Source organism: Hemibagrus wyckioides, linkage group LG26 (genome assembly GCF_019097595.1).
Source record: "Hemibagrus wyckioides isolate EC202008001 linkage group LG26, SWU_Hwy_1.0, whole genome shotgun sequence".
NCBI classification, from domain to species: domain Eukaryota; kingdom Metazoa; phylum Chordata; class Actinopteri; order Siluriformes; family Bagridae; genus Hemibagrus; species Hemibagrus wyckioides.
In genome coordinates this window covers 14111135-14136416 of record NC_080735.1, presented here as the reverse complement: position 1 = coordinate 14136416, position 25282 = coordinate 14111135, and the positions used below count along the sequence as shown (strand labels likewise).

The following is a 25282-nucleotide window of genomic DNA, read 5'->3' as shown; positions in this document are numbered from 1 at the left end:
CATTGCATAGAGTACAAGGAAATTAAGTCTCTGTCCTTATGGAGTAAAAAAAAGAGAAGAACAAACAATCAAGGATAAAAAAATAAAATAAAAGGTTATTTACGATTTAACAACCAAAGTTTTATTTTAATAATAAAATATTATTTCTTTTTATGATGATGTCTATTCACTCGTCATTTTTTCCAAAATATTCTAAGAGTCAAACTGATCAAATCCAACATTATTATGATGAATGGAATGGACTGGTGTGTTGTTAGGGTTTAGTATGTAGTCTTGCTCGAATGCAGCAGTGACTCTGTATGTAATTATGATAACAGTCAATAATCAATAGTCATCTTCTAAAACAAACAATACTATTATGATCAATGGGATACCATTCCTTTAATAGAAACTGTATTGTTTAACGTCTGCCAAGTCAATTTCTGTGTGTCTCTCTCCAGCTGTGGTCACCTGTATCACTGTCAGTGCCTGCAGCGGAAGGAGCAAGGGGTTGTGGGTAAAGATCCCGGGCTTGCAGGAGATCGGGTTCACTTGTGGAGCTGTTATAAATGCACGTCCAGTCAGGGAGCTCGTCCCGGAGACCGGCTGCTCGGTGAGGGAGGCCGAGCCCGATCCACTTCCCTGGCCCAGGTCTGATCTCTAATTCATTCTAAACAGTAAAGCTACTGTGTGTGTGTGTGTGTGTGTGTGGTTGGGGGTGGGGGTGGTGTTTCTCTGCCTTTTTTTCAGCACCTGAAAAAAAAAAACACCCTCTATTTATTATTCAACATAAAATGTATTTTTTTGGCTTACATGGTCCGGGCTGCTTTATTTTATTCAGCTACACCGTTCATTTCATTCACACACATTGATTTCCTCCTATTTGTTATTCATATATGTGCTAATGTGGACCACTTTAACTTGTTAAGGTACTGTCAGTGATTTATGAGGTTCCCCAGGAGCCGCTGTTTATCAGGCACGATGAATGAATTCAATTCATAAAGCATCATAAAGCACGGGTTTTCCCGAGGTGTGTGTAGGGAGTTGTGTATTTTTGTTGCTTTGTGGTTGTGGTACATTACAGACTGCATACAAACACATGCACATGGCAGTAAGCTTTTATTCGGCGTATTTTAGTTACACCTGTATCTCAGAGCTTTGGTGTACTGTTCCCTTACTTTCCCTTACTTTTTAGATTTTGTTTATTATCCTGATTTAAACCACTATACATCTATATGGGCAGCTTGTGTTTTTACAGAAAACGTTGCTGCTTTTTCTTCTTCTTCTAAAAAAATATAATGTAACATTAAAATTTAATATAAATGGATATTTGATGATCAGGCATTTGGCACTGACCCCTTAACAAATTCGATGGCATTGATGATGATTATATAGTTGAAAGAAATGGAAAAATCTAGCAGCACAAGTTGGAATGTTTTGCTCTGGAAACGAGGCAAAAAAAAATGAACAAACACAGCGACAAAAAAATATTTTAAAATATATCATATTGTGATTGAATGATTTCTAATACAATGGTAATTTATTAACCGATATTTTATTATATATTATTTTATTTTATTATTGTTGTTGTTTTTTTTTTGTCAAGTTGTGTTACAAAATATGTTTTATTTTATTTTACAAAATCATTTAATAACGTAGGATAAACACTTCATCTTTTAAGATAGATAGATAGATGTACAGGTAATAAATAAAATAAGAAGGAATATAACAAAAAATACTAAATACCCGAATTTAAGGGTACAAAAATATAACAAAAAAAAATAGCATATAACACAAATATAACAAAATATAGCAAAAAAAAATATGACGAATAACCTATATAATAATTAATAATTAATCTTCTTTCTATCTTGTATGCTTGATACAGGTAGAATGGAAATTATGTATATAGAATTGCACTCTCTGGTGTCACCCAGATGAGGATGGGTTCCATATAGAGTCTGGCTCCTCTCAAGGTTTCTTCTCATGTGCATTGTTAATACCGCTATACAAATAAAAGTGAATTAAATTGAAGTGAATTGCAAACAAACAGCAGGTTTTGTATGAGGCTAGCATGCTTTCTTTGTTTCATAAATAAAAATAATTTTTGTATAATTGATGAATGTAATAGATCTGATTGAGCTCTCGATGATTAGCCTGCTGTAAACTCCAGGGATGTTCACTTCGCTGCTGAAATCGTGCTGATCGACTGACTTGACCTCCAGTTCTCGTATCCACTGATGATGATTCCAGTGTTCGATGTTCCAGGAGGTCAGGCCACCCCGGGCCTATAATTAAACCTGTCTGTCCTCATCCCTTTTTCTCCTAAACCCTTCCTCCCTTTTCATTTGCCTGGTTCTGTCAGTACAGCTGTGTGTCAGAGCGCTCACCTGTCATCCCTCATTTGTATTTCAGACCAAAGTAACATCCGTCCATCGGGGATCCGCTACCGAGACTCGTCACAGAAAGGTAAGAACAAGACATGTGATTACAGAGGCATCATGATGATGGGATTATAATTCAGGGTGGGATTGTATGATGGTAGGTTTAGACCATTAGGTTAAGTAGGTTAAGTAAATCAGAGTCATTTGAACAGTGTCAGGAGTCAGAGCTGGAGGTAGCAGAGCTGAAGATGTTGAGGTTCTCGTTGGGCGGTTGGACAGGATTAGGAACGAGTACCTCAGAGGGACGGCTCATGTTGGGGACGTTTGGGGGACAAAGTTAGGGAGAGGACAGATTAAGATGGTTTGGACATGTTCAGAGGAGGGAGAGTGAATATATCGGTAGGAGAATGTTGGACATGGAGCTGCCAGGCAGGAGGCAAAGAGGAAGGCCAAAGAGGAGGTATATGGATGGAATAAATGAGGATATGAGGCTAGTGTTGAGGATGCAGAAGATAGGGATAGGTGGAGAGAGATGATTCGCTGTGGCCACCTCTGAAGGGAAAACCCGAAAGAAGAAGAAGAAGAGTCATTTAAACAGCGACTGGCTAAAGCAATGTTGAACCCAAACCAACAAAAACATTCTGATAGAAGTCTGCAGTGATGCATTATTAAAGATCAGAGTCTATAGGCGTATGAACAAAACTACAGTCTCAGTAAAGAGTAACAGAGTGAGTTAACTACATAAAAACAAAACATGATTTTCTTCCATTGAAAGCGTAACATTCTTAGCTCAGGCTTGGAGAAAGTATGCCGCGGGCTGTGCTCACGCTCACTCGCTCGCTGTAAAGAGAGAGTCTCTGACTTGTTTTGTTGAGGCAGCCATGTGTGAAACAGAGTCGGCCTCTCATCTGCACTCCCATCTCTGAAACATTAGCTTGGTTATGATGGCTTTAACCCGACGCCACTCTCTCACTCTCTTCTTTTGTTTCTGTGCACTGATGCACACACACACTCTCTCTCTCTCACACACACACACACACACACACACACAGTTCTCTTCTCATTTAATTTCTTTCTCTGAAAATTTCTAGGGACCACCGGTGGCAGTATACGCTTTCTTTCTCCCCATTGAGAATTCAGAGTGTCCCTCTCCAGTTAAAATTCATTGCTCGTCTGGCGAGACGGTCGCGTTTTCATTTAAAGTGACAGCTTTGGCGGAGTGTTGGTAAAATAAGCAGTGCGACCCCTCTGACCTCTCCTATATTCCTCTAGCTACCCTCTTATCCACTCATTGGACTCCTCCTTGCCTGCTATTTCCTTCCTTTTCTTCTCCTCGAGACATTCCCATCTGTCATCACCCAAGCGATGATGATTAAGTGGCGTAATTAGGCTGCATTTTTCCAACAATAGTGTCAAGTATCGAGAGCTAATCATAGCACTGACGGTGCAGCAGGAGTGACAGAGAAATCTCTGTTCATTTACTCCGACACCCACAGCTTCTCAGATCCCAACCACACACTGACCACTGACTCAGCACGTGCTGAAAGTCCGATTTGTCTGATGATCTTACAGATCAGTCGGTCCGTGAGCTGCCGCATGGCCTTCGGCAGAACACAGCAGCTTGGAGAAGCAGCATGTCAGCGCAACACGGCACACACTGTTTTGTAAGAAATATTTCCATTCAGTCTCCTTTTTACAGACGATAAATACGGTGGCCGAGAAGTGCAGAACAAATCAGAAAACGAAATAACAAATACCACAAGAGGTAGGTATAGTTTGCGAATGGAATTCTTACCGCTGATTGGACGAGACATCTGTCACTGTCAAGATATACAGGAAGAAAGTGTGTAGAACACAGCTCTGCTCTTATATACTTACATCATTTAATCTGGAATAGTTTTGTCTTCGAATCATACTTGCGTTCTTTAGGTGTGTTTTTAGACATCATGATAGGCTATCAGAATATCCAAATCTGCTGGAGCACACATTGGGCGAAAGGCAGGGGTACACCCTGGACAGGTTGCCAGTCCATCACAGGGCCACATATAGACAGACACCCACGGGCAATTTAGAATTACCAGTTAACTGGACTGTGGGAGGAAACCGGAGTACCTGGAGTAAACCCACATGTAAACTCCACACAGAAAGGCCCATGCCAGTTCGAACCTGGGATTCGAACCCAGGAATCCTTCCCAGACCCAGACCTTCTTGCTGTGAGGCAACAGTGCTAACCACTAAGCCACCGTGCTCCCCCTATAAAGATTTATATGTTTGTTATTCTCTTTAAAAGATTTAAATGAATGGTTTAAAGTGAAGGCAGAAGTCCAGACATGTACAAGAAATAAAGTTTCCTACTTCTGGTATATCCTGAGTGACAGATGTCTCGTCCAATCAGCGCTAAGAATTCCATTCGCAAACTATACCTACCACTTCCACTTTCTCTGAATTGTCCTTGTGTTTTCGGATTTGTTATTTTGTTTTGCACTTCTCGGCCACCGTAGAGATCATACATGTACGATTACAGCATTTGCTAGATTCCCCATTATACATAGCGACTTATCTCATTTATACAACTGAGCAGTTGAAGGTTAAGGGCCTTCATCACCAGCAGTGGCAGCTTTGGTGGTGCTGGGACCTTCCACATCAGTAATCCAAACATCGTAACCACTGAGCTACCATTTCCATCATAAACATCACGATACGTAGTACATCCGATAGAATACAGAACGACACGGCTCAACCGACTCAACCCACTTCAGATACAGTCAAATTAAACAGGGAGAAAAGGGAATCTGATTAATCGGAGCCTGTCATGGACTGCTGGATCAATTTTCCAGTACAGATCAGATTTTATTTCCACTCCTATTCGGCACAGCTGTGTTGTAATCTGTTGAGTGTTGGAAATACAACATGCAGGAGGTCCACAAGGGTCAGTACAGCTGATTGGACAGTGATTGCTCTACACAGGAGTGCCAAAATATTTTCCCTTAATGTTTTTAATGTATAAAAAATGTAAACACAAACAGATCCTGGACAGGTAACATATAACATAAGACATGGGTTGCCAGATATTACAAAGTGTGAGATGTGTACATGGCAAAAAAGAGACTCGATTCACGTGTTTCCAGTGTGTCTGACATTTGTCTGTAGCTCATTACCTGAGCTGTGCCCGGAGAAGGCGTATGGCATGGGGTGCAGATTGCATTTTAAAAGCCGTCGTAAAATCAATCATACAGCCGTCAGAAAGCTCGGGACGCCAGAGTAAATGTGAGTTCAGTAACAAAGGAAATAAATGTTTTATTCATGTAGACTCGTGTCAGAGCGGTGTAGAGGGAATTAATAAAGTTGATGTACAGCTTTTAAATCCTTAGTGGGTTTAACCCTAATGAAATGGCAACGCCGTGTACAGAACAAGCTCTTTGTTAAAAAAGAAAAACCAAACTCCTCTGGATGGCTAGATTTTTTCTGGTGTCCTGCACCTCCTATACAATGACATATATATATATATATAAAAAATAATAAATAAATACAATGAGTATTTGATATAATCTGGGTTGCCAGTTCAGTAACCTCAAAATCCACTCAAAATGCAATAATCCTAAAATATTTTTTGGATTAGTGAAAATCCTGGCTGATTTCGCATTCTGTTTAATGTGCCAGACTTTGGGAAATGTATTTATTCTTCATAAATAAATGATATCTATTAGAATCAGTGTTAAAGTGAAGCCGTGCTGGGAGTTCAGACGTGTCCCAAATCAAAACACTGGCAGCTCAAACACGGAGCCAAGCTGACTGCTGCTAAATACACAAAGTTTATTAAATAGAATATAGAATCACTTCGCCAATTTTTGTGATCCTCCAACGAAGGTATGAATGAGAAGAAGTGTAAGAATAAGAAACTTCTGAAACGGCTGAAATCCTTTATTTTGAATATTTATTCAATATCTTAACTCGCACTCTGATTAAATATACATTATAGAGACCTTATTATTATCTCTGATATACTACAATTATGTATTATGTACTATATTATAATAACTCATTTTTCATTCATGTGTGACCAGATTTTATACAAGTAAAATATACACTGATCTGTCATAACATTATGACCACCTGCTTAATATTGTGTTGGTCCCCCTTTTGCTGCCCAAACAGCCTTGACCCATCGAGGCATGGACTCCAATAGATCCCTGAAGGTGTGCTGTGGTATCTGGCACCAAGATGTTAGCAACAGATCCTTTAAGTCCTGCCAGTTGCGAGGTGAGGACTCCATGGGCCATACTTACAGGACTTACAGGATACTTTTAATAGACACTGACCACTGCAGACCGGGAACACCCCACAAGAGCTGCAGTTTTGGAGATGCTCTGATCCAGTGGTCTAGCCATCACAATTTGGCCCTTCGTCAAACTCGCTCAAATCCTTACTCTTGTCCATTTTTCCTGCTTCTAACACATCAACTTTGAGGACAAAATGTTCACCTGCTGCCTAATATATCCCACCCACTAACAGGTGCCATGATGAGGAGATCATCAGTGTTATTCACTTCACCTCTCAGTGGTCATAATGTTATGGCTGATCGGTGTAATAAAATAATAGTTTGCATGTTCTAATCGTTCAGAGGAAGCATAAGCTAGCCACTCATAGATATAATAAGCCGAGATTCAGATATGATATGAATGCGAGGTGAAAGAATGTAGAATACAGTGGAACCTCCACATATGAATGCCCTTCTTTACGAAGTTTCACCTTAAGAATTCAAATTTTGCAAGAAATTTGCATCGAATCTGCATACAAACGAACCGAACACTACAATAACGGATCATCTGCATTTACATTATTTCTGATGGGAAAATTCTAATCCCAATACAAATTTTCGCCTCAAGAACTCGCCTTCAGAATAAATAAAAATTTACCTATGCCAAGGTTTTACTGTATAGTTCTGGTTTATTAGTTTTCCTATGAATTTAAGTTCCTCTCAGTGTTTCTTCTTAACACGATCTCAGGGAGAATTTCCTCATTGCCGTCGCCGCCGGTTTACTCATTAAGGGTCAAGTGGATATAAAATCTAAGCCGATTAGTGAAAATTTCCATGGTTGAAAACGCAATAGAAATCAAATTGAATTGACTTGAATGATAGCGTGTGCTACATAAAGAAAGCAGACCTTATTAGGATGTGAAAACCTCTGAAGAGATACTGTGTTAGCGGAGGATGCAAACATGCTGCAAAACTCTTCACTGCATTAAAGCTTCTTTATCATTAAATCCTGGCTTGTAGTAACGTCTCTTCAGCCGGTTTAAATTCACTTCCACAAATCCACTTGGACAGACTGTGCGTTTTGCACCTTAAGCTAAAACTTTATAGATTACAAATTCTTTCAGACGTGTTTGTCTGGCTCAAATTAGAGACAGAATCCTCTATAGCTCCTCTGGGTAAATCAGCTGACGGGAATTTTTATTTGTTTGTTTGGGTTTTTTTCCGCCAAGTTCGGGTGTTTTTACACAAGCCAGTTTGGGGCACGTAAACTTTCTTTGAAATTATACAATTATCTCTCCAGGTCTGGGAAGTTTTTTATTTATTTATTTATATTTTCTAACAGCACTTTTAATTATGGACTGAATTCATTAGCTTGATGCATTAGTACCATTTTTGCAATTAAGCTTTTGTCTCTAAGTGCCACAGACTTGAGACCTTCACTAAAGTGGTCTTCTTTCTCAAAGAGCACATTTTCATTTCAAAGGACCCTGATGGGGGGGCGGATTTATCTCCCTGATTATAATCAGTGACTCATCACAGCGACTTCCCATCAGGCTTTTTGCCACCCTCGGTGGTGTCACGAGCATCAGGCTCTACAGCTCCTTCACGAGAAGCCTCTTCTTTTCCGAAGCCTCTTCACACACACACACAGGTGTCACACTTGGTCGGGGGTTTCGTAGCAGCGGCTCACCGCTGTGGTCAGGCTGTCGTGAGCTTCCCCTTTAATTAATATTTAACCCTTGTGCTGGCGCTAACGAGGCTGCATGTGGATACACCAGCAAGGTGTTTTAAATGTCAGCACAAGGCTTCTGTATTCAGCTTAAAGTGACAGCTTTTAAATGTTACAGCGCTCAGCAGTGCAGAACTTAAAGAAGCAAAATCAGACAAAATGAAATATCTATCTGTCCCACTGCAAGCCACGCCCCCTTCCACCTTCTCCTCTTAGTAGGAGATCTTTCATCTTTTCCTCTTTCTTTTCTTTCTGCTTTTGTTTTTTTTTTCTTCACTTGAGAGATTTCTGTCGCTTTCTGTCGATGGATTATTATTGAGTTGAGTAGAATATTTTGAGTTCCTCACGTTAACATTAGACAAGTTAACATCAGTTTACTGTATAATATAAATAAAATATAATATAATAAAAAAGTACAGTTAATGTCAGTTTTCTGTATGATATAAATAAAATATAACATATAATATAATAATAATAATAAAAAAATAAAGTTAACATTTAACATAATTAAATATAATTAATTATAATAATATTATAATTATAATAATTTAATATATAATAATTAATAATATTATGATATATTATATTATAACATATACAATAATTAAAAAATACAGTTAAAATCACTTTACTGTATAAAATAATTCAATTATAATATATTATATAATAATTAAAAAAATACAGTTAACATCACTTTACTATATAATATAAATAAAACATAACATATGATATAATAAAAAAAATACTCTTAACATCACTTTACAATATAATATAAATACTTTATAATATAATTTTTAAAAAAAAACATCAGTTTACTATAATTATTATACAGGCCAAGAACGTTTGTCCAAAAATAGTCTTAGTTTTTTTTTTTGTTTTTTTTTTTAATTAATTAATTAATTTATTTTATTTATTTATTTTTTAATTATAGAGGCCAACAAACGGTTGTCCAAAAATAGTCTTTTTTTTTTTTTAGGTATTTATTTATTTATTGTTATTTTTTTAATTATAGAAGCCAACAAACATTTTTGTTAAAAATAGTCTTAGGGTTTTTTTTTAGTTTATTTATTTACTTACATATTTATTTATTTTTTATAGTGAGAAGGCGTGAGAAAAGAATAAAGAGGTCTACATATCTAACATTGTACAAATAAACTATAGATTTGTAAAAATCTGCTTGCTCTCCTGATATGTGAAAGGACTATACTGAAGTTTTAAACCCGCACATTATTCCTCTACAAGTTTGCCAAGGTAAGATTTCAGAAGGTCCCTGATGGTTCATTCATGATCTTAAAGCAGCGCTTCATCCCAAAACGCTACTACAGCTAATAATACATCAAAGCTAGCTGTCGCGTCTTAGCATTCAGTGTTAAAGATCCAGACTCCCTCTGGCTTTCACTCTGTTGCTTACTGTTAGCACTCTGAGTGATGCGTTCCTTTAAAAATAATGCACAGAGGATTCATTAGCGCCGAGTTCTGTGTGAATCCGGGAAACATGTGGCTTCTGTTTGGCGTGCCTGTGTTCTCACTCCATGCCAGAAGTTACTGTAATTAAGGGCCAGCTGTGGTTGTAAATCTTATTCAAGCGCTAATCTGAACAGATGTTGACAGAAACGCCACGCCACAGAGTTTAGCATCGACGTCGGCCGGGTGCCGCGAGCCCGCCGCGCCGTGGTGCGTCCACACCTGAACACCACACTGTATTTAATACTGTAACGGCCATGACAGTGTTTTCCTCAGAAGATAACTCTACCTTGTTGCCACAACCATCTCACGTGAAGCAGGCAGGCAGTCAGGCAGAAGTGGCGTGTAATAGGTTTAATAGGTAAGTGAGGCGAGGGGTAAATAACCGGCTTTAGAAACACGCTCTCCGGCAGGACACAGTCACGTCAAATCAACGCGAGCGCCGGCCGCCGGCTCACGCCTGACCGACGTGAACGACTAAAGCGTGACGGAGTTGATTTCTTTTTGCGCTGGAAGGAGACGGAAAAATAATTGCATTTATTTGCCTCCAAACTCTAGAGGCATTCAATCACACTCCTGCTCCCGAGTGCAGACAGACGCACACACAGACGCACACAAACACTGCTCTTATGAAGTAAACAGTTCCTGAAAACACACTTTTTTCTCTGGCCTTCAAGCACACTCGAGAAAACAGCTAATATTTCTCGGTGTTGTGGAGAAAACAGGAGACTTTTTAAATGGACTTCTTTCAACTCGCAATGTAACGTCAGCTGGGCTGTTTAACACTACAACATGCAGCACACTTACTGATTACATCTCCCAGACATCTTCTGTAGTGTTGGGTTGGGTTGGGTTGTGCTGTGTGCTGTGTTGGGTTGGGTTGTGTTTTTATTAATTCATTTATTAATCACACGGTGTCTGAAAACCCATCAGTAATTCAGAGTGACTTCATGTTGTGCTCTGTTATGTCATGTCCGTGTTATCATTTTTTGTTGTGCTATGTCATGTTGTGTTGTGTTATGTTATGCTGTGTTGTGTAATGTCATGTCATTTTGTGTTGTGTTGTGTTGTCATATTGTGTCGTGTTGTGTTATGTCATGTTTTGTTGTGTTATGTCATGTTGTGTCATGTTTTGTGTCATGTTGTGTTGTGTGTTGTGTTATGTCGTGTGTTGCGTTATGTCTTGTGTTGTGTCGTGTTGTGTTATGTCATGTTTTGTTGTGTTGTCATGTTGTCATGTTTTGTGTCATGTTGTGTTGTGTGTTGTGTTATGTCGTGTGTTGCGTTATGTCTTGTGTTGTGTCGTGTTGTGTTATGTCATGTTTTGTTGTGTTGTGTTATGTCGTGTGTTGCGTTATGTCTTGTGTTGTCGTGTTGTGTTATGTCATGTTTTGTTGTGTTATGTGTTGCGTTATGTCTTGTGTTGTCATGTTGTGTTATGTCATGTTTTGTTGTGTTATGTGTTGCGTTATGTCTTGTGTTGTCATGTTGTGTTATGTCATGTTTTGTTGTGTTATGTGTTGCGTTATGTCTTGTGTTGTCATGTTGTGTTATGTGTTGTGTTATGTGTTGTGTTATGTCATGTGTTGCGTTATGTCTTGTGTTGTGTCGTGTGTTGCGTTATGTCTTGTGTCATGTTGTGTTGTGTTGTGTGTTGCGTTATGTCTTGTGTTGTGTCGTGTGTTGCGTTATGTCTTGTGTTGTCGTGTTGTGTTATGTCATGTTTTGTTGTTATGTGTTGCGTTATGTCTTGTGTTGTCATGTTGTGTTATGTCATGTTTTGTTGTGTTATGTGTTGTGTTATGTGTTGTGTTATGTCATGTGTTGCGTTATGTCTTGTGTTGTGTCGTGTGTTGCGTTATGTCTTGTGTCATGTTGTGTTGTGTCATGTGTTGCGTTATGTCTTGTGTTGTGTCGTGTGTTGCGTTATGTCTTGTGTCATGTTGTGTTGTGTCGTGTGTTGCGTTATGTCTTGTGTCATGTTGTGTTGTGTGTTGCGTCATGTCTTGTTGTGTCATGTTGTGTTGTCATGTGTTGCATTATGTCTTGTGTTATGCAATGTTATGTTGTGTTGTATCGTGTGTTGCGTTATGTCTTGTTGTGTCGTGTTGTGTTGTCGTGTTGTGTCATGTGTTGTGTTATGTCATGTTGTGTTATGCCTTGTCGTGTTATGCCTTGTCGTGTTGTGTCATGTTGTGATGTGTTTTTATTAATTACAGTACATCACACAGTGTCTGAAACCCTGTCAGTAGTTCTGAGTGACATGACAGAATGTTGTGTAAGGGCTGATATTTACAGAAATGTCTGTGTGTGCGTCAGACCTGACATTATTTATCGTGTTGGGTTTTCACAGGAAAGGCAGAATGCTTCCAGTAGAGTGTTACAGACTGGGACACCAGGCAGGGCAGCCATTCACACATACACAAAAGCTCAAAACCTGGACTAGGATCAAAAGCTGGAATGTAATTTGTTCTGGTATAGTGTGGTTCATGGAAGAAATAGAAACAAGGCTTCAGCTGATAAAAATAGCAATGGCTAGTCATTATGGATGAAGACTGCATGGTCATATAGCGGAATATTGAGGGCATTTTACAGTGCTGTGTACACCCTGTGGTGCAAAAGCTGTTCATTCATGAGCTTATATTCCAAGATGAAAGTGCTGCTAAATGCACTCAAGTGCGACATGACCACCAGGGTAGTGTCAGAATCATCTACACAGATTTACACAACACACAATTCACATAAATCCTTTTTATTTTTTCGGGAAAGTTTTAGTTCTACTGCCTGTTAGCTCATTTATCTAATCTGAGTGAAATGAAAACTTTGGGTTCATTAACTGTCCAATTTCACACAACTTTAAGCAGATGAGAAGAGCGTGTGGAAAAGCTAAACACACCAAGCCTTTTCATTCATGTTTAAGAAGTATGAATAGCACAGACATCAGCTGGACCTGATTGACCGTTACAACTAATTCATTTGTGGGAAAATTATTTTTGAACATCGTTTTGCGGTCAACAGTTAAGTCTTAAGTTGAAACAATTAATTATATCTTATGGGTAAAATCTTACAAGTCTAGTGTTGTGAGTGTAGTGATGTGGATGTAGTGTTACGAGTGTAGTGATGTGGATGTAGTGTTACGTTTGTAGTGATGTGGATGTAGTGTTACGTGTGTAGTGATGTGGATGTAGTGTTACGAGTGTAATGATGTGGATGTAGTGTTACGTTTGTAGTGATGTGGATGTAGTGTTACGAGTGTAGTGATGTGGATGTAGTGTTACGTTTGTAGTGATGTGGATGTAGTGTTACGAGTGTAGTGATGTGGATGTAGTGTTACGAGTGTAGTGATGTGGATGTAGTGTTACGAGTGTAGTGATGTGGATGTAGTGTTACGAGTGTAGTGATGTGGATGTAGTGTTATGTGTGTAGTGATGTGGATGTAGTGTTACGTTTGTAGTGATGAGGAGGTAGTGTTACGAGTGTAATGATGTGGATGTAGTGTTACGAGTGTAGTGATGTGGATGTAGTGTTACGAGTGTAATGATGTGGATGTAGTGTTACGTGTGTAGTGATGTGGATGTAGTGTTACGAGTGTAGTGATGTGGATGTAGTGTTACGAGTGTAATGATGTGGATGTAGTGTTACGAGTGTAGTGATGTGGATGTAGTGTTACGAGTGTAATGATGTGGATGTAGTGTTACGAGTGTAATGATGTGGATGTAGTGTTACGTGTGTAGTGATGTGGATGTAGTGTTACGAGTGTAATGATGTGGATGTAGTGTTACGTTTGTAGTGATGTGGATGTAGTGTTACGAGTGTAGTGATGTGGATGTAGTGTTACGTTTGTAGTGATGTGGATGTAGTGTTACGAGTGTAGTGATGTGGATGTAGTGTTACGAGTGTAGTGATGTGGATGTAGTGTTACGAGTGTAGTGATGTGGATGTAGTGTTACGAGTGTAATGATGTGGATGTAGTGTTGTGAGTGTAATGATGTGGATGTAGTGTTACGTGTGTAGTGATGTGGATGTAGTGTTACGAGTGTAATGATGTGGAGGTAGTGTTACGAGTGTAATGATGTGGAGGTAGTGTTACGAGTGTAATGATGTGGATGTAGTGTTACGTGTGTAGTGATGTGGATGTAGTGTTACGAGTGTAATGATGTGGATGTAGTGTTACGTGTGTAGTGATGTGGATGTAGTGTTACGTTTGTAGTGATGTGGAGGTAGTGTTACGAGTGTAGTGATGTGGATGTAGTGTTACGAGTGTAATGATGTGGATGTAGTGTTACGTGTGTAGTGATGTGGATGTAGTGTTACGAGTGTAATGATGTGGATGTAGAGTTACGTTTGTAGTGATGTGGAGGTAGTGTTACGAGTGTAATGATGTGGATGTAGAGTTACGTTTGTAGTGATGTGGAGGTAGTGTTACGAGTGTAATGATGTGGATGTAGTGTTACGAGTGTAGTGATGTGGATGTAGTGTTACGAGTGTAATGATGTGGATGTAGAGTTACGTTTGTAGTGATGTGGAGGTAGTGTTACGAGTGTAGTGATGTGGATGTAGTGTTACGAGTGTAATGATGTGGATGTAGAGTTACGTTTGTAGTGATGTGGAGGTAGTGTTACGAGTGTAGTGATGTGGATGTAGTGTTACGAGTGTAATGATGTGGATGTAGTGTTACGTGTGTAGTGATGTGGAGGTAGTGTTACGAGTGTAATGATGTGGATGTAGTGTTACGTTTGTAGTGATGTGGATGTAGTGTTACGTGTGTAGTGATGTGGATGTAGTGTTACGAGTGTAATGATGTGGATGTAGTGTTACGAGTGTAATGATGTGGAGGTAGTGTTACGCGTGTAATGATGTGGATGTAGAGTTACGTTTGTAGTGATGTGGATGTAGTGTTACGAGTGTAGTTATGTGGATGTAGTGTTACGAGTGTAATGATGTGGATGTAGTGTTACGAGTGTAATGATGTGGAGGTAGTGTTACGCGTGTAATGATGTGGATGTAGAGTTACGTTTGTAGTGATGTGGAGGTAGTGTTACGAGTGTAGTGATGTGGATGTAGTGTTACGAGTGTAGTGATGTGGATGGAGTGTTACGAGTGTAGTGATGTGGATGTAGAGTTACGTTTGTAGTGATGTGGAGTGTAGTGATGTGGAGGTAGTGTTACGAGTGTAGTGATGTGGATGTAGAGTTACGTTTGTAGTGATGTGGAGGTAGTGTTACGAGTGTAGTGATGTGGAGGTAGTGTTACGAGTGTAGTGATGTGGATGTAGAGTTACGTTTGTAGTGATGTGGAGGTAGTGTTACGAGTGTAGTGATGTGGATGTAGTGTTACGCGTGTAATGATGTGGATGTAGTGTTACGAGTGTAATGATGTGGATGGAGTGTTACGAGTGTAGTGATGTGGATGTAGAGTTACGTTTGTAGTGATGTGGATGTAGTGTTACGAGTGTAGTGATGTGGATGTAGTGTTACGAGTGTAGTGATGTGGATGTAGTGTTACGAGTGTAATGATGTGGATGTAGAGTTACGTTTGTAGTGATGTGGAGGTAGTGTTACGAGTGTAGTGATGTGGATGTAGTGTTACGCGTGTAATGATGTGGATGTAGAGTTACGTTTGTAGTGATGTGGATGTAGTGTTACGAGTGTAGTGATGTGGATGTAGAATTACGTTTGTAGTGATGTGGATGTAGTGTTACGAGTGTAGTGATGTGGATGTAGTGTTACGAGTGTAGTGATGTGGATGTAGTGTTACGAGTGTAATGATGTGGATATAGTGTTACGCGTGTAATGATGTGGATATAGTGTTACGCGTGTAATGATGTGGATGTAGTGTTATGTGTGTAGTGATGTGGATGTAGAGTTACGAATGTAGTGTTACGTGTGTAGTGATGTGGATGGAGTGTTACGCGTGTAATGATGTGGATATAGTGTTACGCGTGTAATGATGTGGATGTAGTATTATGTGTGTAGTGATGTGGATGTAGAGTTACGAATGTAGTGTTACGTGTGTAGTGATGTGGATGGAGTGTTACGAGTGTAGTGATATGGATGGAGTGTTACATTTGTAGTGATGTGGATGGAGTGTTACGAGTGTAGTGATGTGGATGTAGTGTTACGTTTGTAGTGATGTGGATGTAGTGTTACATTTGTAGTGATGTGGATGTAGTGTTACGTTTGTAGTGATGTGGATGGAGTGTTACGTTTGTAGTGATGTGGATGTAGAGTTACGTGTGTAATGATGTGGATGTAGAGTTACGTTTGTAGTGATGTGGATGGAGTGTTACGTTTGTAGTGATGTGGATGTAGAGTTACGTTTGTAGTGATGTGGATGGAGTGTTACGTGTGTAATGATGTGGATGTAGAGTTACAAATGTAGTGTTACGTTTGTAGTGATGTGGATGTAGTGTTACGTTTGTAGTGATGTGGATGTAGTGTTACGCGTGTAATGATGTGGATGTAGTGTTACGCTTGTAATGATGTGGATGTAGTGTTACGCGTGTAATGATGTTTGTAGTGATGTGGATGTAGTGTTACGCGTGTAATGATGTGGATGTAGTGTTACGCGTGTAATGATGTTTGTAGTGATGTGGATGTAGTGTTACGCGTGTAATGATGTGGATGTAGTGTTACGCGTGTAATGATGTGGATGTAGTGTTACGCTTGTAATGATGTGGATGTAGTGTTACGCATGTAATGATGTGGATGTAGTGTTACGCGTGTAATGATGTGGATGTAGTGTTACGCGTGTAATGATGTGGATGTAGTGTTACGCATGTAATGATGTGGATGTAGTGTTACGTGTGTAATGATGTTTGTAGTGATGTGGATGTAGTGTTACGCGTGTAATGATGTGGATGTAGTGTTACGGGTGTAATGATGTTTGTAGTGATGTGGATGTAGTGTTACGCGTGTAATGATGTGGATGTAGTGTTACGCGTGTAATGATGTTTGTAGTGATGTGGATGTAGTGTTACACGTGTAATGATGTGGATGTAGTGTTACGCGTGTAATGATGTGGATGTAGTGTTACGCGTGTAATGATGTGGATGTAGTGTTACGCGTGTAATGATGTTTGTAGTGATGTGGATGTAGTGTTACATGTGTAGTGATGTGGATGTAGTGTTACGAGTGTAGTGATACGTGTGTAGTGTTATGAGTGTAGTGATATGGATGTAGTGTTACGAGTGTAGTGATACGTGTGTAGTGTTATGAGTGTAGTGATATGGATGTAGTGTTACGAGTGTAGTGATACGTGTGTAGTGTTACGAGTGTAGTGATACGTGTGTAGTGTTATGAGTGTAGTGATATGGATGTAGTGTTACACGTGTAGTGTTGTGGATGTAGTGATTACAAGTAAAGTGTACTGATGTGGATGTATTGTAACGAGTGTCGTGTAACAGGTATAGTGTTGTGGATGTAGTGTAACAGATGTATTGTTGTGTATGTAGTATAATGTGCACTGTTGTGGGTCTACCGTGGGTGTAGTGTAGTGTATGTAGTGTAACAGGTGTAATGTGAAGAATCTAGAGTTGTGAATTATGTCAGCAGAGATTTTTTGTGAGAGAGCTGGTCTACAATAACAGCTAATACATTTGGAGGGAAAAAGAACATTTCCACTCACGTTTATTTGATATGTTTGTTGCCCTAGAATCCATTATGCCTCTACAGAACTCTAGCTCTGTCCTCAGGCACTTATTTTGCTCCTTAGAATGCTGTTAGAAAACTCGAGCACACACATCGGTCAACACCTACCTGTTCACTGGACAAATAATTACGCAGTTCGCATGATTGTGTTTGCTTTGCCATTGTTCTACGAGCATCCTGCTCTCTCTTTTTTGCCACACCCAGCACTTTGCCTTGCTTTTGCTGCACTCGGTGCTGAGCTTAGTGTGGCACAAAGCCACGTCGGCGCTGACATCCTACTGAAGATAATGAGCTTGAAGTGGTGAATTTTCTACAAACAGCGTGAAACTAGCTTTTTATACTCAAGAGCAATTTAGTGGCTGGAAGATGTTGTACTCCACTGTGTGTTTTTTTTTCTTTCTGTCAACCGCTTCAGTACCTTATGTATGATTGCCATAGCTATGAATCTCAACACTTTTCCAAGTAAACAGAAGGACAGTTTACACGCAGTTCACTCCGATAGTCCGAGGCTCGTTCTCGGTGGAAGGAAGATCTGTGTCTGTGTGTTATCGTGACACATGGATGATATCTTTTCTGTGGGAAGGGAACTATACTCTAAAGATGTGGTAGATAGTGATGAGGAGTCATTGTGTTTCGAGCCAGTATCACTTCCCTGAGGGGAGCACGTTCATGTCTGGCTGTGTGGGATCAGGTGGTGATCTTTTCAGGTCTTTTCTTCACTGTTGTCTTGAGCTTCTCCTAGATTGAGAGCTGCTGGAGTAAGCCAGTACGATGACTGCAATTGCAATCGAAGAAAGAATACCACTTATGTGAAGGTGGCTCTTTTGTTACTCTTAGACTATATACTATATAGAAGTGGATGAACCAAAACAAACCTTTTTCCCTCTCTTCTTCAGCATCATTTAAATGCCAAAGCCTTCCGTCGGTAATCACTCGTCCGTTTTCTCTGACGCGCTATCAAGCCGGAAAATGTCACTTTTAATGTCCAATTAACTCCACCGTTCTGACTTTTACCGACTTTTCTTTTGCAGCTTTTATCCACATTGTTCCTTGCACCAAATCCCAGTGGCACAATTTATCTCTTAAATATTTTATTTTCCTCCTCAGTGTGGAGCGCATTGTTTAGTTTGGCTAAAGAATTCAAATAAATAATGCTGCAATTAATTTTTCTGCTGAATGACAGGCCATCAGAAACCAATACATTATTGTGGTTTGTATATACAGTCAAGCTGTCAAAGTGAATATACTCTATTGATTCAACACACCGGTCATATAATATACCGTATTGATTCAAGTCTACTTCTATTTAATTATCCCGAATAGCTTTTTATTCCTACAACATAAGGTATAATTCATGTTCTCATTAAAGCAGCTGCCTGTTGAAAATCATTAACTATCTAAATGTAGAGTAATATCACTTTTGGAATAGTGAGTGGTAACTGACCACGTCTCCGTCCTGCTGCAGGAGCTGACCGAAGTGACGCTAGACGCCCAGCAGACACAGGCATGGGACCAGCTGCGCTGCATGTACAGAGGACCCTCCAGAGTAAGACACATCATGCCCACACATGTTCCTGCTCCCACTCTCCAGCTCTAGATATAATCCCTTCTTCTTCTTCTCACCAGCAGAATGACATTTGTTCCTCTACACCATGTGTGCTGTCTGTATGGACTCGATATGATGCCTCTCTTTGTGCTGTCTCTTCATATCAGTGTCAATGCACAGAATAACCATGCAGACCTCTGCCACTCTCTCTCTCTCTCTCTCTCTCTTGCTCTCTCTCTCTTTATCTCTCCATCTTTCTCTTTTCTCTATCTCTCTCTCTCTCTCTCTCTCTCACTCTCTCTGTCCTAAGAGTATATTGCATAACACACTAAATATAATGCTTCACTCCATCAAAGCAGTGATAGATCTCTCACTCTCTCTCACACACACACACACACACACACACACACAGATATACAAGTTTCCTGTCTGTCCTCTTCCTTTGTATGTTCTCACTGTTCCCCATTTGTTTTATGTCATGTTTGTGTATATAGTGTGTCTGACCTGATGGATAGTTTGATTCAGTTTCAGGTTTGAGTCTTAGTCTGTAGTGTCACTAGTTTCGTGTACAGATGTTAGCGTAACATGTCTTGTGTTACGGGTCTCATATTACAACCTTAGTGTTACATGACTAGCATTACTAGTTTTGTGTACTGACTTTAGTGTAACGTCTAGTGTTACAGCATTAATGTTACAGCTTTAGTGTTACATGACTAGCTTTACTGGTTTTGTGTACCTATTTTATCATAACATGTCTTGTGTTACTGTTTTATTATTACATGACTAGCATTACTAGTTTTGTGTACTGATTTTGTTGTAACGTCTTGTGTTACAGGCTTTGTGTTACAGTTTTAGTGTTACATGACTAGCATTACTGGTTTTATGTACTAATTTTAGCGTAACGTGTCTAGTGTTACAGGTCTCGTGTTACTTTAGTGTTACATGACTAGCATTACTGGTTTTATGTACTGATTTTAGCGTAACATGTCTAGTGTTACAGCATTAGTGTGACAGCTTTAGTGTTACGTGACTAGCATTACTAGTTTTGTCTACTGATTTTAGTGTAACATGTCTAGTGTTACAGGCTTTGTGTTACAGTTTTAGTATTACATGACTAGCATTACTAGTTTTGTCTACTGATTTTAGCGTAACGTGTCTTGTGTTACAGGTCTCATGTTACTTCAGTGTTACATGACTAGTATTACTAGATTTGTCTACTGATTTTATCGTAACATGTCTCATGTTACAGGTCTCATGTTACCGTTTTTTTGTTACATGACTAGCATTACTAGTTTTGTCTACTGATTTTAGTGTAACATGTCTAGTGTTACAGGTCTCGTGGTAAACTTTTTTAGCATTACTAGTTTTGTGTACTGACTTTTGCATTACATGTGTAGCATTACAATTTTTTTTTGTATTAAATTTACCGTTACATGTACAGCATTCAGTTTTGCACATGTAGCATTAACAAGTTTGTGTTCTGACTTTAGCGTTACATGTCTAGTGTTACGTGTCACATGTTACAACTTTAATATTACGCGTCAAGAGTTTTGTGTCGAGCATTTTGAGTTTTGTGTCACATGCCCAGTGTTACGGGTTCTGTTACATCTTTAGTGCTACATGACTAGCATTTTGAGCTCTAAATTTAGGTTACAAGAGTAAAGTTATGGATCTAGGGTTGGGGTTTTGTTTTACGAGTCTAGTGTTACGGGTGTGGCATCACATGGATATGATACAATAAACGTTTACCGATCCTCATTAAGAATCCTAGGTGTTACTGAAGCATGGTAGTAATAATATATATATTATATTATATTATATGTATTATGAGTCCAGCTTACAGGATTGAGTTCTAGCTCTGACCTCTAGTATTATGAGTCCAGTGTTATGAGTCCAGTTTTAGGTCTAATATTTTTGAGCCATTTGTTTAGAAATATATTTTTTTGTTGTTATTATTCCAGACAATAAAAACTTAATATAGAAGCACCATAGATAGATTCCATCGGAATATTAATGTTTAATTGACGAGATTAATAATTCATTGATTTCTAATCATATCCAGACACCTTCAATCAAAATCAAATGAAATCCTGTGTGTTTACATTTCTCCAAATACACACAGGCTAATATAATATGATTTATTATTTTTTTTTATTATGCAGTTTCAACATCCGCTCTGAATCATATTATAGTGCATGCCTGTTGCCATGGTGACGGCTTGGGGTCTTTAACTCTCTCATGTATAGATCATAGAGGATCTCAATTAAATCTCTATTCGAATTCATTCTCTACTCATGTTGCTCAGGCTCACACACACACACACACACATACACACACACATAGCAAAGATGATAAGGTTTATCTTATAGTAATATATTCTGAGAGAGAGAGAGAGAGAGAGAGAGAGTGTGTGTGAAAGAGAAAGAGAGTGAGTATATGCTCACACAACTATTCTGAAAAATGATCTCTGACTTGATTAATTGTGTGTGTTGTGTAGTATATTTGTGTGTATGTGTGTGTGTGTGTGTGTGTGTGTGTGCGCTGCCCTTTGGCTGTGTGTGCAGTAATGAGAACACTCTTTTTAAGGATGGAGTTGATGCCAAATTTCAAAACTGAGGCATTACACACACATTCCCTTGCTTAGCCCTGTGTGTGTGTGTTTGTGTGTGTGTGTGTGTCTGTTCATGATTCCACTTTTCATGTATACACTTTTACATACAGCCTCAGCCATCGACGATTTCGAAGTTGCATCATAAAATCTTTCAGCAGCCTCGTTTATCACGCTGGACACAAACAGATTTATGTGTAAATTGTTAGTATAGGTGTGTACACAAGAAATTGTTCATTCAACAAACTCCTGTAGAATTTCTCTGGGTTGCTGCATTGTTATATAGGGAATACACTGCCCTGTGTGTGTTTACTTGTGTTACTGTACTCATAAAAGCCAAACATCTGTTCTTTTTCAGTCTGTATGAACGTGTGTGTGTGTGTGTGTGTGTGTGTGTGCGCACACGCGTGGAAGGTGAAAGTGCAGGGTGACAAACACACACAGCTTGTTGTACATACGGTGTATCCTGGTCTCATTGGTTAAATGCTCTCGTCATTCATTTTACAAGTTACAAGACTGTAACTCACTTATACTACAGTATTTCTTGAACATGTGCCACAATGTCTTGCTTTGTCTAGTGGCACTTGTAAGAATATTAGAAGGATGAAGATATAATAGAGCTTCAATGTTTCGGAGCACTCACTCAGAGAAAGGATTGAGCTTTCTAGGATATATTCTCTATACTTGAGATGTAATTGCTGCATGTCTAATCAGCAGTCCAGCTTTTATAACTATAAACAAACCAGGAATTTAAGCCCGGGTGACTTCTTCCAATCAGCAGTTAATTAGTTCTATCATGTTAACGGCAGGTGGTGCCATTACACGAGTACACCGATCAGGCATAACATTATGACCGCCTGTCTAATATTGTGTCGGTCCCCCTTTTGCTGTCAAAACAGCCCTGCACTGTGTATTCTGACCCCTTTCTATCAGAACCAGCATTAACTTCTTCAGCGATTTCAGCAACAGTAGCTCGTCTGTTGGATCGGATCACACGGGTCAGCCTTCGCTCCCCACATGCATCACTGAGCCTTGGCCGCCCATGTCCCTGGCCTCCAGGTTAAGAACAGCTGGGTTAGGACAAAGCTTAGCTAACTAGAATATAATTGCAGTGGAGTTTGTATGTTCTCTCTATGCATCAGGGGTTTCCGCTGGGTTCTCTGGCTTCCTCACCTAGTCCAAAAACATGCTAAATTGTCTGTAGTGTGTTAGTGGGTGACATTGGGCCCTGTGATAGACTGGCATCCTGTCTGGGATGTACCCTTCCTATCATGGGATACACTCCAGGTTCCCCATGACCCAGTAGGACAGAATAAGAGGTATAGATGATGGATGGATGGATGAGTGGATGGATGGATGGATGGCAAAACCTGGAACATGCTATTGAATGCGCTGCTTTATTGCAATTCATATGAAAACGAAATGTTAGCGTTACATGAGAAATCATTTAACTTGTTCGCCAATTTCTGATGAGGTGTGCATGCATAAGAAATATTTAGACACGTAACCAAACCATAAACCATACCAACGAAAAAACAATAGTTTCTTTAACCTTATCTGATATGAAGTGTTCGCTGCAAACACGAGCATTTTTGACGATAGTTTCTGTCTAGTCCGCTCGTTTTATTGCCTTTAACCACGGCTGTCGCCAGGCTTTCTTTGTCAGTGGCTGCAGGTCTGCGATAAAACTTCAAATTGGAGCCTGTACTCCTTCGATTCTGTCACCCAACAACACAACAAGATGACATTTGCGTTCCTTGTGTAGCCGACTTTGTAATGGTTTGTATCGGCCGCCTCCAGTTTTCCCTTTGTTAAGCTAGTGTAATCGTGACGTCGGCCCAAAAAGGGACTGATGAAACAGCGTATAGTATAGAAAAATATCAGCTGAAAAATAGATCCACAGACTCACTGAGACATCGCTGTGTTCACCTTTGAGAGGACAGAAAACTTCTGAGTTCAATATTTGCTCCACGCCAGGCGTGCTGATGGATTTCAGCGTAATGATTCAGCTTCACCGTATTCATCACACGAGACAGAGGGCAACTGAAAGGAATGAAAATTAATTGCTTTTCCCGAGCTAACAAAATTGAGAGGAATGTTTCCTCATTCCGGCCCTTTCTCCTTCAGCATAATGTCTCCTTCTCTGTCTCTCTCTCTCTCTCTCTCTCTGAAAGTTTATTTTAGGTAAAGCTTGTCTGGAGATGCGTTAGTGCTCTATAAGTCAGAGTATCTCTTTCCTTCTTCTTCCCTAAATGAGGATTTTCTTCAAACAGGAGCGAGCGAAGGCTAACAGATGCTTCCTCTGAAACACGCCAAGCCAAGAGCATCCTTTCAAGCTGCCGCTCCGGCAGTGCCACAGGGCACTCGGAGAGAAAAGTGCTATCCCTCCTCTTCTGCATACATGAGCAGTATAAACACAACCAGCCTGCGCATCTGAACAAACACCTCAGTTGATGGAAGATTTAGTGCACATTTTTTTATTATTATTAATATTAAATATTTTTTATTGACATTGCAAATATTTTCCACTTTCCCTTGATGGGTTGTTTTTTGCCCACAGCTGTGGACCTCTATGGAGTTTGGTAGATACAACTAGGATTAGATTCGATGAGGGTTACATGCAAATGAGCTGTGAGTGCACACGCTCGGTAATTTACAGGTGACTAGCATCCGTTAACATTCGCTCCCATGTACAGAGCGTTTCCGATGAGAATTGTATTAAAAAAAGACTGATAAATGTGTTTATAGAACAAATGCAGCACAATTGAACAGTAATGGACTGCTGATTTGGCTGAGCATGTCTGAGAGAATTAATAAGATATATATCAGTCTGTTGTTGTTTTTCCTTACAGCTGTGACAAAATGCTAGTTGACTAGATAAACACACAATGGCTATAGTCAGTGGTTTGACCTTCAGCGGTCGACTTCATTCATCGCCATGTCAGTCTGTGTTCACTTTGTTAACGGTTTCCTTTATTACCCACAATGCCAGCTATCTGCTGATAGAGATACCAGTGGGATTTAGCTCTCACTTCATGTCTATCTATACAGATGCAGCAGTGCTTTAGTTGTCCAGCTCTCTCACCTCCTCTTCATGCTACTAATCCTGACACAGCACATTGTACATATTTCAATATAAAACATATCTAATATGTTTCACAGTGGAATTTTCAATCTTCAAGTGGAGCTTGTGGCTTTCCAGAAGGCCCTGAGTGGCGTTTTATTATCTGGAGGTCTTTAACTTGGATAACAGCATTTAGTATGTAAATAGTCAGTTGAAATGGATTATAACATTAGGACAATGTTCACCTTTTGCAAGGACAGAGAACTCTAGAGCTGAATATCTGCCGGAGCCGTGCTGATGGATTTCCGTGCAGTGATTCAGCTTCGGCGAATTCATCACAAAACCGTGAGGGCAAATGAAAGGAAGGAAAATTAATTTTCTTTAATGGGAAAATGGGAAGTGGTAAGTTAGCGGGTTCAGCTCTTTGTGCTAGTGACCAGAGGTTGTGAGATCAAATCCCAGACCTGCCCTTGTGTTTAATTAACAGAGCAAGCACGACTTCTCAGCCTAGTTTCCAGGTCTTTAATTAAACTGTAAATGGGTTCGAATGATGAGTAAATAAGAAAAAAAGGCCAGAGAGAGGGGTGTGTGTGTGTGTGTG

General features: G+C 39.6%; 1 protein-coding gene across 2 annotated transcripts in view; it reads left to right on the top strand.

Annotated features, from left to right (window-relative positions):
• The window catches only part of vps8 (VPS8 subunit of CORVET complex), a 129730-nt gene that overhangs the window by 96682 nt on the left and 7766 nt on the right, over positions 1 to 25282 (top strand). For both annotated transcript variants that reach the window (XM_058380403.1, XM_058380402.1), the window contains exons 42-44: positions 441 to 630; positions 2395 to 2448; positions 18929 to 19009. In XM_058380403.1, the coding sequence (XP_058236386.1) occupies positions 441 to 630; positions 2395 to 2448; positions 18929 to 19009 (325 nt within the window). The remainder of the gene's footprint in view (positions 1 to 440; positions 631 to 2394; positions 2449 to 18928; positions 19010 to 25282) is intronic.